The 17,653-nt window shown below is 40.7% G+C and overlaps 1 protein-coding gene across 1 annotated transcript in view; it reads left to right on the top strand.

The window, feature by feature from the left end:
* RAB38 (RAB38, member RAS oncogene family) overlaps positions 1-14,401 on the top strand; it is a 32,099-nt gene extending 17,698 nt beyond the window's left edge. The window contains exons 2-3 of the mRNA XM_067567435.1: positions 2,581-2,861; positions 14,229-14,401. Coding sequence (XP_067423536.1) covers positions 2,581-2,861; positions 14,229-14,381 — 434 coding nt within the window. The 3' untranslated portion in view covers positions 14,382-14,401. The remainder of the gene's footprint in view (positions 1-2,580; positions 2,862-14,228) is intronic.
* The last annotated feature ends 3,252 nt before the right edge of the window (positions 14,402-17,653 follow it).

The raw sequence follows: 17,653 nt of genomic DNA on the forward strand, positions 1-17,653 counted from the left end.
AAAAATCTTCCCAACAAGTAGATTATTGAATAACACATGACTTAGCCACTCATCTGATTAGCCCACTGAGAGAGATCATAAGACATTATTATAAAACATGGCCTTAATAATACTTCAGCTTGACCTTATGTTTTCCAGAAATGACATGTCCAAGTCTTGCTTGATCAATGCAGAGCAGTGTTTGTTTAAGGTAGATAAAACCGAGACTAATTTTGAAAAGACAGAAGTTCACTCTTGGCTTGCGTATCATGTGAATGACTCTCTCTTCATTAGCCTGAATGTTAGACTATAGAACAAAAGCTAAATATCACAGATGTCTGCGTAATACACATTCTCAGAATTCCATGTGCTAGCGCTGGGTATGCTTGCTCAGCGTGACTTCCAAGAGCTGAGACAGAATGGGATGTGATGAGGAGAGTACAAGTTCCGGCAGCCAAGGCCCCTGGATTCTATTTTCAACTCTACGGTTCAGGTGCAGGCTATGTCTGCACTGCAGCCGGAGCTGTAATTCCCAATAATTCCCAATAATTTCAGGTAGGCAAACTTTGATTGAGCTAGTGTGCTAAAAATAGCAGTGTTGTTGTGGCAGCATGGGCAGCGAGTTGGGGGTAGGTATCCAGGATCTTTGGGGAGCTCTTGGGTGGCTAGCCTGAGCTGCTGCCCATACTGCCATGGCTACGCTGCTATTTTTAATCTGCACGTCTACACAAGCTGGAAATCACACCTCCAGCTGCAGTGTAGTGGTACTCTGCACCTAACCTCACCGTGTGACCTCACAAAATCCTTTCATGCACAATTCTACCTTGTCTTATGTAGGGGCAAAGAGCTAGGGAGGTCCCTTGCCCTCCCATCCTACCCTCAGATGCATGCAGTAGGAGCAAGGTGGATTAGATTTAGCATTCCTTTGCGTGCTAGGCAGGGCTCTGGTGTGACAAAGCAGGAATTTTTTGTAACATTTTTATGAAACCTAGTTGTGCCTCAGTTTCCCCCCATACTTTGTATTCCTACCCTGGGTTGGGGTGGTGACAGGATGAACTTTGTTCTCAGGGCAGGCTAAGAGAGAGAGGTGTGTGTTATCACCTCGCTGTCTGAGTAGACTGAATGGGTCATTAAAAAAAGACGCTGAGGCCAACCTGTATCAATGGAAAATCTGAGAAGACAATCTGAGAGTAACCAGCCAACAACTCAAAGGGAGAATGATTTCCCCATCTTTCGGCAGGGAAGCTAAATAGAAATCTCAGATCAGGAACAAAGGATTAGGTGGCATGAGCTGCGGGATAAGTGTGTGCTCTGGAAGAAGCTTGGGCTATCTGACATGGGATGTGACTAAGGCCTGGATAAGTCACTATGTCACTCAGGGGTGTGAAAAATCCAGACCCCTGAGCAGCATACTTGATCCAACCTAATCCCCAGTGTAGACAGTACGAGGTCGATAGAAGAATTCTAGTTATTGCTTCTTGGTGAGGTGGCTGACCTGTGCTGACTAGAGAACCTCAGAGTCTGCAAATGGAGTTCACTACAGCTTGGCTGGTTATTGCTCTGAGCTGACCAGAATTGACTATACTTTAACCATTATTTCTCTCTGCTAACGGCTGCCAATGTGTGTTCTACCTGACTACTAAAGCCTACTCTGTTTTGAAAACATTGTTTAGGGTGTCACTGCCAATACTGGCTGGGGTTCAGGTGAAGAATGTACACATCTCTGTCAGAAGTCTCTCTCAGTTGGACTCACTGACCAGAGCTCACAGTGTAAACAAGGAGTGCAGAAGCCCAGTAGCTCTGTCTAGGAGGCGGTGAGACTGTGTGGCCTACCCTGAAGGAAGAGTGAATCCCCTTGGCTCTTCCATGAGACTGTCTAAAAGCTGGGGCATAGCACAGCTCCTGTGGATCCATGCCACTTGGCTATTTTAACAGTAGCGCTCCAGAGCTTCAAATGTACATTAGCAAACAATTCAGCAGCATGGCCAGGCATTAGTCTTGCACATATGATCCTATTGCCATGGGGTGCATATTGCTCCTTTTGGGGGCAGTAATCAGGGGCTTGACTGTGGAGCATGTTGCTCTTGGGGCCCACGTGAACCATGCAGTCCTTTGCTTAACCACTGCTGTTCCATTCCTCACGGTGCATTTAACCCTTGTAAGGTGAGAGTTTTGCTCTTACAGTCTCTAGTACTTTCATTTTCCCATCTGTAAAATGGGGATAACATTTATATGCCTTGTGAGGCATATTAATATATGTAAAATACGCTAAGATGCTTGGTATTTTCCTATAGGCCTGGAAATCTATTGGCTAATAGGACTTTAGAACTACCAATATTTGAGCTTACGATAAAGTTATTACATTTCCTTGGACTCTAGCCCTATTAAATTCTTTCTGCTCTCTACACCCACTGCCATTTTTATACAAATGAGTCTATCACTTGGTATTATTTTTAGATGAATTGTAGCTTTTCAGATTTACAACATTAAGCTACAGTCTAAATAATGTTCTGACAGAAAACACACAGGCATGTGAAATATTGACTTAGCCTGGAAGTGAGGATTCAAATGATTTTTTCCCTCCCACCTTCATCATCACAGGTCAGGAAAGGTTTGGAAACATGACAAGGGTCTATTACAGAGAAGCCATGGGAGCGTTTATTGTCTTTGATGTTACAAGACCAGCGACATTTGATGCAGTGACAAAGTGGAAGGAGGATCTGGACTCTAAGTTGATTCTCCCGAATGGCAAACCCGTGTCGACAGTTCTCTTAGCAAACAAATGCGACCAGGGAAAAGATGTGCTTATGAACAACGGTCTCAAGATGGAACAGTTCTGCAAGGAGAATGGGTTTGTGGGCTGGTTTGAAACATCAGCTAAGGTAATGTTTACATTTCTTTTTCAATAAACAAAATGTGTGAGAAGCATTCCCCAAATGCAGAGAAGTTAATTACTAAAATGGGTTACTCGTTTGCCATGTATACCTTGCAAAGCTCTTATCTCTGCTGCAATAATGAATGGTAAACTGAAGCATTTAAAAAAAAACTTTTACAGAAAATGTATATCTATATTGGACCTTTTTTTCTCAAAGGATCTCAAAGCACTTTCCAAACCACATGAACACTCTGAAATACAGCCACTGCTACGGTGGCAGGCAGTAGCAGGATGTGTATCTCATGCACATCATGCAACACAACAGTGTGAGGAAGAAGGCATATTGGCAATGGACACCACAGCTCCTCTTATGAAAGATGCCAGGAGCTCTTTCATTCCTACACACAGAAGAGACAGCCTTTTTGTAAACTATGGCAGTTCTAATATGCTCATCACTCTAAGTATTCAGTCTCAAAGACCTGAGCTGTGAGGTCCCCACATATAGAGGAAGTTTGGTCTTGTGGAAAAGGCACGAACTGTTTGAAATGCAGTAAGTGGGTTGATTAAGCAGCGGCTTGACAAAGCCCTGGCTGGGATGATTAGTCCTGCTATGGGCAGGGGGTTGGACTAGATGACCTCCTGAGGTCCCTTCCAACTCTAATATTCTATGATTCTACATGGTACTACATGAGTCTAGGGCTGTTGTTAACACTGCTATTTACTGAGCTCTCTGTGTCTTCAGTAATCCGTAGTCTTTATCTTGTTAATAAGTAGAACATAAAACTAGTTCATGTAGGCTGCTTTAAGGGAATCAGCTGGTAGGCCAAAGCTGGTAGCTTGTCTTCTTACCTGATAGAAGTATTTTTTCAGTGCTAAAATGTCTTATATATCTAAGGCTAGAAACTCGGCTGGTGTAGCTCCATTGAAGTCAGTGGAGACCTGCTAGTTTACCCTAGCTGAGGATCTGGCCACTAGAGTCCACTGTTTCACTACTGGTGGTGGTGGATGTGTCAAAATAGCATGAGAAAGTAGATGCTATTTTGACACATCCACTTGGGGGCCAAACTGGAAATCAAGAGAATAAAAACGTGAAAGAGAGACATTATCTAAGTTTTTACTATAAAAATTGTTTGGGTTCAATTCAAGAGATAGATGAAGATGTCTTACACAAGCTTCTGCACAATGACAATGGCAAAAGGAGAGAGGCTAGGCAACATGTCTCATGGGTTCCAAAAAACAAAGACAAAAGAAGCATTAAGAAACAGCAGCTGAAATAAGGGGCGGTGGGGGGATTAGGTGATTTAAATCGAGGGGAATTAGGCAGCAGGCACTTTTGAAAATACCACTAGGTACCCATCTGCATCTTTAGGCACCCAGACACCTTGGTGTTTAGGACCCAACTCAAAGGTGACGTGTAAGGTAACGTATGCTCAACTTCTATAGACTCAAATTATCCTACAGCTACATCCACCCTTTTACTGCTGTGCGAGGGAGTCTAAATTCATACCATTTGCATGCTGGGGACCAGAAAAATGTAAATTAAAGTTAATGCCTGAAGACAAGACAGCCTCAAAACCTCTGTGATCAAGTATGAAAAGCAGCTAAATTGAAGTTTTCTGACCTAAAAGGTTTACAATTCAATATCAGGGGGAACAGGATGGGCCAACCCATTAATTTTTAGGATATTGTGCCTTAGTTACACATCTCTAGGTTATCAATTCAGCTTAGCGAAGTCATTCATTTGATCACTGGTGTTTGACCTGTGAGAAATGAGTTAGTAGAATCAATACAGTTCTTAGCATTGACCACTACATTTGTTACCTAGTTGTTGGCAATCTGTCCAGAGAAGCCAAGCAAGCCCTCACAAATCGACATTTGGTCATGTTGATGGAGCATGAATATACCTCTGAGCTCAAGAATGGTTCATCTGTGCCAAAATGAAGCTATTTGGCCAGGGCAATGTGGGGAAGTTATTCTTACTGGAACCAGGAAGAGCAGAGGACAATGAAAATGAAAGAATACCATGAGGGGAACATTAATCTAAACTCCTATGAACCAAAAGAGGTTGAATTTTTAGTTTATTTTAAATTAGGAAAAGCTCTGATTCAGTTCTTATACTGTTATTTCCCACATTTCTAATAGGCAGACAGTTCCCCATGCATAGGTTCCATCCATGTAGAAGAAGGGGGAAGAAATCAAATATGACCGAGTTTTGAGTCCTGCAGCCATGTTAAAGTGGACAACCATTTGTTATTTAATGGTCAGGGGGCCACAAACCTCTCATCATCCCTATCATTTGTACTAATGGATGAAGATCTGATGTCCTGAAATGTTCAGATACTTCGCTCACTCCCAATTTCCAACTGGTATTTGACACAGAAGTGCCACAGCTATCCTGAGAAGCTGTTTTTTTGTGAATTTCCACACCTGTTTTGCAGGCTTACGTGATACAAATAATTCAGATAAACTTTGGATTTGCTTCCAAACTTTGTGACCTTGATTGATTTGCCTTAGGGCCTCATCCTGCAAATACTCGCTCATTTAAGTAAATCCAATGAGACTACTCATGTGAGTAAAATGACTCACATGCATAAGTGTTTATGGGGTCAGGATGTTAGAAAGCAGAAAATCAGCAGTGCTTCCACTGAAATCCGTGGAGTCACACCAGTATATAACTGATGTAAGTGAGATCAGAATTGCTTCCCAATTTGTTCTGAACTAAAATCCACCGTTTAATTTTGCTTTTAAGTTATGATTACAATTACTTTAAAACCTTTAAAGTCTCTAGTCTTTTTCAGCCAGGGGCAAATTAAGTCATTGAACTCAGGTGTTGAGGAAATAAAAATCCACCTATATTTTACATAGATAATAGAAACTCTTTTCTGAAGTAGAAAAATACTGACTGAGAATCCATCATACAGCAGCTAGCAGTTCAAACAGGTAATGACTCTCTTTGTGCAATCCTGGTTTAATTAGCTCTCCAGAGGTTTGTTGGAAACATGCTTGGAATTATTATAGCTTTCAAAGCACAGAATATGATTCATGCCTTTTGGGAAAAGAAAGGTGATTATTTATAAAAAATGTCCCCTTCTAGTTCTGGATACATCGCAGAAGGCTATGTGTTATATACAGGCCAATCATATTTCAGGCTGTCAATAGTTTGAAACTTTCATTTGAAAATGTTGGACCATAGGATATTGTTGTATCATTCCTTAGTGCTATTTTTCTTAAGCTAATGATCTTAAGAAAAACATTTGGGGGCACAGAATGTACTCATATTGTTTTTAAAGGAAATATTTAATCAGTTTCAGTCTTCAGTGCACTAAAAGGACTTGGGGATTCACTCTGATTGGTTGCCTTGCTGTGTATGAGCACACTGCGAAACAGTCATAATTTATACTTAGTGCTACATTCTCACTTGAGGGCCTGGTCTCTTTGATGTATGTTTACCTCCTGATATTTTATTTATTTGTATAGATTTCAGTCTAAAAATCTAACAAATTTTGGGTAACTCTGCCATAAATTTAAAGCCACAATATCATAGCAGTTGCAAAAGATACATCATCTAGAGCAGTAAGACTTCTCCTTCCAACCACACACCATTTAAATAGCCCTTGTGTGACCAATAAAACTGAAAACCCCCACCATGCTTTGCTAGCAGACAGAGAGCCATGACTTTCAACTCCCTTTTCTCCCATCACCATTATTGCCTGTTCAAGGTTTTAAACTGTGCCTGCAAAGGCAACAATTTCAGACTCATTGTCACTTCCTAATGAAAATGGAAGTTATTTGTGTGTGAAAACAAGCCAGGTCAGGCAAAACTAGATACACTTTTAAATCTTGGCTCAGATTTCACTTGAAAATGTATTGCAAGTTGCTAAAGTTTTGTGTGTGCTGTTTTGCACAGAATTGCTCTAATTCTAGTTTGATTATCTCCTCTCCCTCACCCTGCCACATATATTCTGAATATCCTGCTGGCATTGCTAATTTATGCAGGAGAAAGGAAATTCATTTTTGCCCTAAGATGTCCAATGAGTCTATTAATAACGCTTTGCACATCTATAACGATTTTCATCCAAAGAACTTTACAAACACTGAGTAAGTATATATTCTACTGATGTCATAGGTGGGTAATTTGAGGTTAAGTAACTTTCCTAAATTCAGACAGGGAATTAGTGACTGGGACTATAAGTGAGGTTGGCTCTCAGTCCCCTACTCTAATCACTAAACAAAATTTCCTTCCAGCTGCGGTAAACGTAGAGAATGGCTAGGAAGTTTGGCTAAGGTACCAGACTGGCAAGTGGGTGATTTGGAGTTCACTTCCTGGATCTACTACTGATTCCTCTGTGATCTTGGGGGAAGTTAAATAATTGTTCAGCTCTTCATCCCTAAAAGAGAGATGATAATGATCGTTCATTTGTCTATCTGGCCTCTCCCTAGTCTGTGTCCTAGTGGCAAGTAGTGTCGAAGACTGGGATGAGGGGGACCTGTGTTCTATTCCTGGCTCTGCCATGTACCTTCCAGGTGATTTTGTGCAAGTCACTTTCCTCTCTTTTTGCCTCAGTTGTCCCACCTATAAAATGGAGATAGTGTACTGACTTCCTCTATAAAGCATTTTGATATCTATGGATGAAAAGTGCTATATAAGAGCTAGGTATCATTTATTGAAAAAGTAAGCAGTTCTAACTAGGAAAGATGACTGTTAAAAACAAGCCATGTCATAATTCTCAGTGAAAAAAGGTAGCTAGTTTTGATTTCCACAAAGGCAAACTAGACTGGGACATGTATTTGATACATCAGATCTAATCTGTTCTTCAGTTATTGGAAACCAAAGGGTCCTGTTTGAAACTCCCAGGCCTGATTCATGACACACTCATGAACTTCAGACCAGTCAGCCTTCCCTCAGTTTCGGGAAAAATCATGGAGAAGGTCCTCAAGGAATCCATTTTGAAGCATTTGGAGGAGAGGAAGGTGATCAGGAACAGTCAGCCTGGATTCACCAAGGGCAAGTCATGTCTGACCAACCTGATGCCTTCTATGATGAGATGACTGGCTTTGTGGATGTTGGGAAAGTGGTGCACGTGATAAACCTTAACTTTAGCAAAGCTTTTGTTATGGTCTCCCACAGTATTCTTATCAGCAAGTTAACAAAGTATGGGTTGGATGAATGGACTATGAGATGGATAGAAATCTGGCTTAATGGGTAGTGATCAACAGCTCGATATCTAGTTGGCAGCCGGTGTCAAGCGGAGTGCCGCAGAGGTCAGTCCTGGGGCCAATTTTGTTCAACATCTTCATTAATGATCTGGAGGATGGGGTAGATTGCACCCTCAGCAAGTTTGCAGATGACACTAAGCTAGGGGGAGTGGTAGATACTCTGAAAGGTAGGGATAGGATACAGAATGCCCTAGACAAATTAGAGGATTGGGCCAAAAGAAATCTGATGAGGTTCAACAAGGACAAGTGCAGAGTCCTGCACTTAGGATGGAAGAATCCCATGCACAGCTACAGACTGGGGACCGACGGGCTAGGCAGCAGTTCTGCAGAAAAGGACCTGGGAGTAACAGTTGATAAGAAGCTGGATATGAGTCAGCAGTTACCTGGTTGCCAAGAAGGCTAATAGCATATTGGGCTGCATTAGTAGGAGCATTGCCAGCAGATCGCGGGAAGTGATTATTCCCCTCTATTCGGCATTGGTGAGGCCGCATTTGGAGTATTGTATCCAGTTTTGGGCCCCCCACTACAAAAAGGATGTGGACAAGTTGGAGAGAGTCCAGCGGAGGACAACAAAAATGATTAGAGGGCTGGAGCACAAGACTTATGAGGAGAGACTGAGGGAACTAGGCTTGTTTAGTCTGCAGAAGAGAAGAATGAGGAGGGATTTGATAGCAGCCTTTAACTACCTGAAGGGGGTTCCAGGGAGGATGGAGCTAGGCTGTTCTCAGTGGTGGCAGATGACAGAACAAGGAGCAACGGTCTCAAGTTGCAGTGGGGGCAGTATAGGTTGAACATTAGGAAAAAGATTTTCACTAGGAGGGTGGTGAAGCACTGGAATGGGTTACCTAGGGAGGTGGTGGAATCTTCATCTTTAGTGGTTTTTAAGCTGCAGCTTGATAAAACCCTGGCTGGGATTATTTAGCTGAGGTTAGCAGGGGTTGGACTAGATAACCTCCTGAGGTCCCTTCCAACCCTAATCTTCTATGATTCTATGAAAGGGAGTATTTTTTTGTTGCAGTGGGAAACCAAAATCATGGACTCCCTGGTGGTTGATTCTCAGTCAGTTTGTTCCAGTGTTTGGTGGGAGAGTGTTGGCAAAAAGTGGTTTTAAAGCCAACTTTTCACTTCCTGAGTTCTGGAGACTAAAGTGTGAAAATGCTTAGAAAGCCTTTCCCTGTATAACTCGTACTAGCTGAGTGTGAGTGTGGGTCTGTGCCCCCGTTTAGTGGCTGGAGGCTTATGCAGCTGCTACTACTTGCAATTAAAGGGAGGCATTTTTATCTCCGTTCCCTTTAGCTCAGGTGACAGAAGCTTGTACTCTTATTTCTGAAAGGCCACAGTTCAGGCCCAAATGGGGTCAACTACACCTGCGTGTGTCTGACTCTCATTTAGAGATCCCTGCAGATTTCACAAGCAACAAACGAGCAGGCATAGAAAGAAACTCCTTGACAATAGTAATGTAGGAGTAATTTTGCACCCGCGGGCTACCAGGACAACAAATCCAAGCTCTCCACTTTGCAAAGAATAAAATGTTTCATTTGGAAGTGTGAAAGGCCCATAAAACTAACAAAGATCTTTTTTCATCAGTAAAGAAATAAAAGTCAGTCTAGTCTAAAGGGATTTATTTCAGATATTAAAACTGAATGCTCTCGATGTTAATGGTTTGCATTTGTGTTAAAATGAGATGATAGATAAGGGGGGGAAACCAGTCAGGAATACTAAGTAGCACACTGGGACTGTATTGCTTGGAGACCCTATTAATAAAATGTTTATTTTCTCATCTGTTTAATGTTACATTTCCAGACAGTGACATTATTTCCCATTGGACTTGACCAAAAAAGTTGTAACTCATGTAAAACCCACGGAAAGCCGCACACAAATGCAGGTGCTATTCTTTCCTTTGTGGGGTTATATTTAAAGGCATAATGCAAAGCAAATTAAAATGTAGTATATGCCCTTTACTGCTCCCTTCTGATGTCCAACGATGGCTCCAAGCTTTTTTTTCTTCCTTGTAATTTTTAACATTAGGGGGAAAAAAAGTCAGGTGCTGATCTTTACTTTTATATTCTTTCTTGGCAAAATAGAGAAGAATGTAGTAACTAGGATGCTAGCCCGGGATTTGGGAAACCTGCAGTCAATTGTCTGCTCTGCCAATGACTTCCTGTGTGACCTTAAACTGTAGACATGTCACTTAAGTTCTTTGTGCATAAGTAGCTCACCTGATAAATGGAGATAATAGTAGTTCCCTAGTTCACAGAGGTGTTGTGAGAATCAACACATTAAAGATTGTGAGGTGCTCATCTAATGTGGTAATGGGGCCACATAAGTATCTTAGATAGCTAGAATGTTCATATTCTTCAGAGGGCCATAAAGGTGACTTCACAGGAGACTAAAGCTGGAGCTGGAGCAATCCCAATGGGGGGTTAGCATTCCTCCTAATATCTATGGAGCCAGGTCCATGATGATCTGCAGTGTTACTATCCCAGAGATGGAGTCTGTGTTGGGACTTTTGGGTGAACTAAAGAGCAAATATAATGCAAATATAAGATGATTAAAACATAAGAAAAAGCCAAGGGTGGACAGATTGTTTCAATATTTCTTTGTCAGAATTGCATTCCGAAGTGGGATTCCTGGGACCTGTATTGTACAGAACAAAGGCAATGAGTAAGGGAATGGTAAGGGATGAGAATGGAAAGAAAATTTCAGTCTGTCAATTGCTCCTCCTATGTTTTATGTACATTTTAGAAGACAATGAATGTTACTTCTTGGTATGCTGCAAGCTGTTCCCATGTTTCAGTACCAGCACTGGAGCATGTTTGATTATTCTCACCTATCCATCACCACCATCTTATTGTGTGTTTCTTTGTTTCTGACAGTTATCTTTTCTTTTGTTCCTTTGTACCACCCTTCCCCAGAATGTTCAGCACGTCTGGCCCTCTAAAATCCATGACCTGTGGGTGTCCAGGTTGGGATAACAGATCACCTTCTTTTGTCTACAGCTGCTTTTCAGTCTAGTGGGCTATTGATTTCTTTGAAGAACACACTGGGGGTGGAGGTGGAAATCAATATTTCATTAGGCAGACCAGAACAGCAGCAGTAATACGGCAGCAACCAATCCATGGACCTAAAATGCTGGGTCAGACACCATGAGATATGGGTCATAACAAAAGGTGATGTAAACATAAGGTTAAGGAACTGAATTGAGACTTGGAAGCACTGGATTCACTTCCTGGCATTGCTACAGACTTCCTGTGTGGCCTTGGGCATTTCACTTAACCTCTCTGTGCCTCAGCTTTCACCTGTACAACTGGGATAATTCCTTCCTACTTTACACAGGTGACACGAGGATAAATTCATTTATATTTGTGAAATGCTCAGATAGAGCCATAGATAAACGTGGGTTCATTTGAGTTAATTAAAAAGAGAGGTTTAAGAGATCCTTCGTGGTAACTAAAATGTTAATAAAGGTGTTTTCAGAATTATATTTGAAAAATTAAATGATCAAAACCAAGGGCTCACTCTCTTCATCAGGCCACAGAATGTAGTAGCAGGATGTTAATTTATACCTTGGTGAAATTCAGAGATACCAAAGATCTAATGAGGGCAGATGGTGTGTGAATGGTAGGTCTGAAATAAAATTAGGTACATATTGTTATAAGGAAACCTCTCTAAAATACACACCACCTGTCTGGACCATATGTGTAAGGTATAAAATAAGGGACCACCATCCGTATAATACCTAGATTTGCAGGTTTGTTTATCCTCCAGCATAGGGTCTGATTCAAAACCTGTTGAAGTCCAAGGGAGCTTTTCCAAAGACTTCAATTTCTGAAATACTAGCCACATACTCAGGGAAGCTAATCCCTCCCACTGGTCTCATCGCTGTGGCTACACTCTATTTTTAGCATGCTAGCTCAATGAGAGCCAGTGCAAATATGTCTCCTCCAGCCGGGAATCTCACCCCCCCAGCTCTAAGTATAGACATATTCTAAGAGCAATATGTTCCAATTTAGCTTAAATGTGTTCTGAACTGCCTTAATCTAAACTGAAACCAGTGTGCATGCAGCCTGTTACACAAGTTTAACAAACTGGGTTTAAAATAAAACCTTAAATTACAATAGTGCAACGATGCATGTAGACAAGCCTGAGTATCGTGTCTGTAAAGCCAGTGTAAGTGATTGTGCAATCAGTCCCCATCTCATCCAGAAACATACTAATTAAGCAGTTGCGTCCAGCAGGAAACACAGGAATGTACTCATCCTCAAAGAACCTACAAACATTAATTATTTAACCCTCACTTCAACCCCATGGTGTTAACCTTGTCTACATGTAGTGGAGAATAGTAAGTCATCACCTGTTTTTACTGGCAAAACATTTAAGTGAAGGCCAGGCCTACCTCCTATGGCTCTATGCTCAGAGTTGCAATTCACACCTCCCTCTTGCTCATTTGTGGGCCAGGGTTCACTTCCGTTCTGTCATCCCCTGATTTCAAGCATTTAAACAATGTGGCCTTTTATTTACTACTTTTAAATATTCCTAGAGTTTAGTTAATTTTCAGATAGTTGATGAAATATTCTTTGGAAATTCATCCTGCCTTTCCAGAAGGGACGCAACCTGGGGGGTGGATGAAATGTTAGTCACCTTATTGAGGACAATAAACACAATGGGAAATTTCACAGTGCCTTGAAAATGACTTGCTGCGTGGCTGAGGAATTTGGGAGTCTGGTCTCAGAAAATCATGTGATGCACTTCTGTTCTGAGATTGCAGGTGGTTTATATCAATTCCCAGTTCTGTTAGATTTGTAAATGTCTGGTGTTATGATTTGTTTGGTTACATTCAAGTGATATTATTTAGAGGGCAACGTTTAAATATTTAAGCATGGTGTGTGTGTGTGTGTGTGTGACTTCCGTATTCAAACCCAAATGGATGTGCCTTTGATACTTTTTTAAACTATACTTCGCATTTCAGAATCTCATTCCTTTTTTTGGCCTGTGTATACGGGAAAAAATGCTCCAAATGGTTAATTTTAAATTATGATGTATTAGTAACGCTGAGGTAAAAGTATATTATCCAATGTCTCTGGAGTAGGGACTGTCTCTTGCACCATAAGTGTGTGGTAACTAGCACAATGGACCTTAGATTAAGATTGGGACCTTAAGGCACTATCATAATGCAAATAAATATATGTATATTTTTGTTCTTAGGGATCTGGACTGTCTTTTATTATTAATTATTATTATTGTTTATTATTGACATATACAGTTCCTAGGGCAAGGGGTCTTTGATCAGGGCCTCTAGGTGCTACCATGAAAAACAGAATTTAATAATTAATAATTAATATATTTGTAATAATAAATAAATACTTAATTAGCTCTATCTTACTGATCAGGTTGTTTTGGCTTTGCTTTTTAAAAACACTTCAAATAGTAGAGCTATAGCAACCTAAATTGGGTAAGTGTGCTAAAGAAGTGAAGGCAAATGTATAAAGGTATGATGAACTTCTGAGCCTAACTCCTGAGGTTGAGACCTCTGAAGCCGGACTTATGGTGATATTGCCTTCTGGGATTTAAATACGGGCTAATTCTGTATCTGTAACAGACAAAACAATGGACCCAAATATTGTATTAGAGCTTACTTGTATTATGAGAAGCTCAGTTCTGTATCTGTGTATTCAGAGATGATATTCATCACATGTATCATTCTGTACACTGGGCAGAAAAATCAGTTGAAAAAATGGACAAGATTTTAAAACACAAATGTTATCGAGGGCAGTAGTTGCTGCTGAGTACTCAATACTTTTTAAAATTAGGCTACATATACAGGTGCAAAAATATGGCTATTTATTCAGGAGTACCCATTTTTGAAAATCTCTGCTGGTGTGTTGTTTTTCAGAAAGCAATAAAAATGACTGATGATTTTGGTAGGTTAAATGATATTGCTGCGTGCAACTCAATAGATATTTGAATGACGATGTGTATAATGCTTAATTAATATAATCTGTACAAAAGATTATTAAATGCTATCAATTTTTTAAGGCTGCTTTCATAGGAAAGTAAACATCAGATATTGTCCAGAATTGGCCTTTGAATATAGAAGATATGCAACATGGCATATATACCGTTTTGGCTAATTAATTTCTCTCTCTTTCACCTGCAGGAAAACATAAATATAGATGAAGCTTCCAGATGCCTGGTGAAACACATAATTGCTAGTGAGAACGATCTAATGCAGCCCATTGAACCGGATATTATAGAACCACACCTGAATTCTTCTAAGATCGTCAGTTGTTCAGCTTGCTTTAAATCCTAAGGGACTCCCAGACTATTCAGAGTTGAGCAAAAAGTTAACAATGAATAATTTATCTAAAACACACAACCTGTTTTTCTGCTCACAGAATATCCATGAGCAGACTTCAATTTTCTCAAATGTATGTGTTATTTAAAATTATTCAAAGATTTTTTTGACTCCTTGGATTGATTGTGAATAGTTGAATTTGATAGTAACTATTCAAATTCTCTTGGTGAATTGTGATTGTCAGATAAGTCACATGGTGGTGTTTCTACTCCCTGATTAAATGAGTGAGCAAAAAATGCTCAGGCATGTGATTTTAAAATTTGGTTAGAACATAAGAATGGCCATACTGGGTCAGACTAATGGTCCATCTAGCCTAGTACCATGACTTCTGACAGTGGCCAGAGCCAGATGTTTCAAAGAAAATGAGCAGACCAGGGAAATTTCAAGTGATTCATCCCCTGTTGTCCACACCCAGTTTATGGCGGTCAGAGGCTAAGAGATAACTAGAGCATGGGGTTGCATCCCTGACCATCTTTGTTAATAGCCATTGATGGACCTATCCTCCCTGAATTTACCAAATTCTTTTTTGAATCCAGTTATACTTTTGGCCTTCACAAATTTCTTTGGAAATGAATTCCACAGGTTGACTGTATGTAAAGAAGTACTTCCTTCTGTTCGTTTTAAATCTACAACCTATTAATTTTATTGGGTGACTCCTGGTTCTTGTATTATGTGAAGCATAATTAACATTTCCCTGCTCACTTTCTCCATACCATTCATGATTTTATAGACTTCTGTTTATAGACTTCTCTTTTCTAGGATGGACGGTAACCATCTTTTTCATCTCTCCTTGGTTATTGCAAATACTCACTCATATGACTTGGAAATTTGCTTTCTGATCATATTTTTCCAGTAAAACTCAAATGCATGAATGTTCACAGAAAGTAAAAACAAAAGAGGCCAGGAGTCAATATTCATAGGATATTTTTGCAGTGTTTACCTAGCTTTCTTGGGTAACTATTATGAACACCACAATAATGTGTGAAATCTGAATTGTGACAGTGTGGTCCAGTGCCTAGGGCCTGGATTATATTTCAGCCCTGCCACTGACCTTCTGTGCATCCTTGGGAAAATCACTTCTGTTTCCTGGCCCACTCTTTGTCTGTCTTATCTTTTGAAGTGATAAGCTCTTTGCACGAGGCCAGTCTCTTACAATGTGTTTGTACAGTGCTTAGCACACTGGAGTCACAATCTCAGCTAGAGCATTTAGACACTACTGTAATATAAATAAGAATAATTCAATTGAATGCCAGATTAGAGGAGAATGGTGGTACATACAGAGGCCTGTGCTTAGGTCTTGTATGGGACAAAACAAAGTGTCCTTAAATTATGAAAGACTATTGACTCAATAGGTTCTAAAGTTTGGTCTGTTTCTGAGACATCTTTTATTATTATATAAGCATGGCATCATTGATCCTGGGATGGAGCAGTAACCAACCACAGCTTACTGGTATTTGGTTTGAAGCCTCAAAGTGTAAATATATTTCTGTCACAGTATTTTGAAGTAAGAAACAAGGCAAGAGTCACAGTTTTTTAAAACAAAAAAATGCCAGTGCAGAACAGTCTTGCTTATACCCGTGCTGTCTGTATTCAGGGACGAGTGTCATCATGTAGAGGGAACTGCTGTATTCTAATCCAACCTCTGACACAGATGCCTGCTGTGGTCTAGGTCAAATCACTTAACCTTTCTGCCTCAGCTTTCCCATCTGTAAAATAGGGTTAATAAAATTTTCCTACCTCACAGGGCTTTTTGGCAGGTTATCATCTGCACAGGAGATTAAAAGGGCTATCTACGTGCTAAGCATTATTATTACTCAGATTGAAACATGATATCTACTGCCCTACAGTATGAATACATGGTTCTCTGATGTGTTAGATTGTTTGTAAATAGAACTAGGACTTGTCTTCACTGCTACAATTGGTTCGAGTTACTCCACTCCAACTAGTCTAGTTTGAGTAAGGGCTTGTCTGCACTGTGCAGCTCCATCGATGCAAGGTACACCAGTTACAGTACACAGGTTACATAACTGAAGCGGATGTACCTTGCATCAAGTAGCCGCACTGTCTTCACTTCGCTATGTCAACAGGAGATGCTCTCCCATCAACATAGCTTATGCTTCTCGTTCCCCGTAGTACCAGAGTCAACAGGAGAAGAGCTCGGCAGTCATTTAAGTGGGTCTTCACCAGACCCACTCAATCAATGCCACTGCATCAATGGCTGTAGAGTCGACAAAGCCGATCAGTGTAGACAAGTCCTGAGAAAGGCCATGCTGCAAAATAACAAGCTACACACTGACTGGATTAGCAGTTGATGAATTGTGCTAGCTTGACCTTTGGCCTGTCACTGCATCCCCAGTGCATGACTAGCTTGAGCATCAGCAGCACTCAGGCTTTAACATCTCCCGACAGATCTAAAGCAAGATTTAAAGCTTGACTTTAAAGCACCCCTAAACTCCAACTCGAGATTGTTGTACGTGGAGAGGAGTCAGGTTATCATCACTCAAGTTATACCTTGAGTTAATGCAGTGATGACAAGCCCCCTAGACACTCTGGTCCAGCCCCCCAAATATACTTAGGTGCCTAACTCCCTGGGACTTAAGTGCCTAAATACTTTCTGAACCTCAGTGCTTTAGTTATGGAACTTGATGCCTTAATGGGACCAAAGAAGTCTGTGGTCTTGCTTTTCCAGAACTAATATGTAGCAGATTGCTGAGCCAAACTGTGCTGTTACTTGGTCTCGAAGATACTAATGTGCTCTAGCTGTCCTCATCTTTACTTGTCCACAGCAGACCCAATCAGGGTTCATCATAAAACAGAAATATAACCTCCTCCCAGACATGCCTGTGGGAGCTTTGCCTGACCAAAGAGTTAGACTTACTATTTTAATGCTCTGTATGGTCCCCACCTCATCTTTAGTTCTGCTGTGTGCTTTTTTATCACAACCAAGGATCGGGACCAGACTTCCCATTTATGACAAATACAGGTCCATAACCTCATATATCTGGTCCGAATTCTACCCTATCTATGGATTGCACAAGATGTAAGTCAGCACTGTGCTCACAAGTAGTTTCTCTTTGTTATGCGGCAAAGAATCCTGCAAGGCAGTGAAGAATCAGGCCCCTTTAAGGTCTGTAAAGATTACATCAGATCAGATTCTTTTCCTGCTGGCTGTGCACTGTTTTTATTTTACTTAGATGATGAGTAACTGCCAGGACGCTTGCAATAAA

Source organism: Emydura macquarii, unplaced genomic scaffold, assembly GCF_026122565.2.
Source record: "Emydura macquarii macquarii isolate MOO-44397 ecotype Brisbane River unplaced genomic scaffold, CSIRO-AGI_Emac_v2 contig_318, whole genome shotgun sequence".
NCBI classification, from domain to species: Eukaryota; Metazoa; Chordata; order Testudines; family Chelidae; genus Emydura; species Emydura macquarii.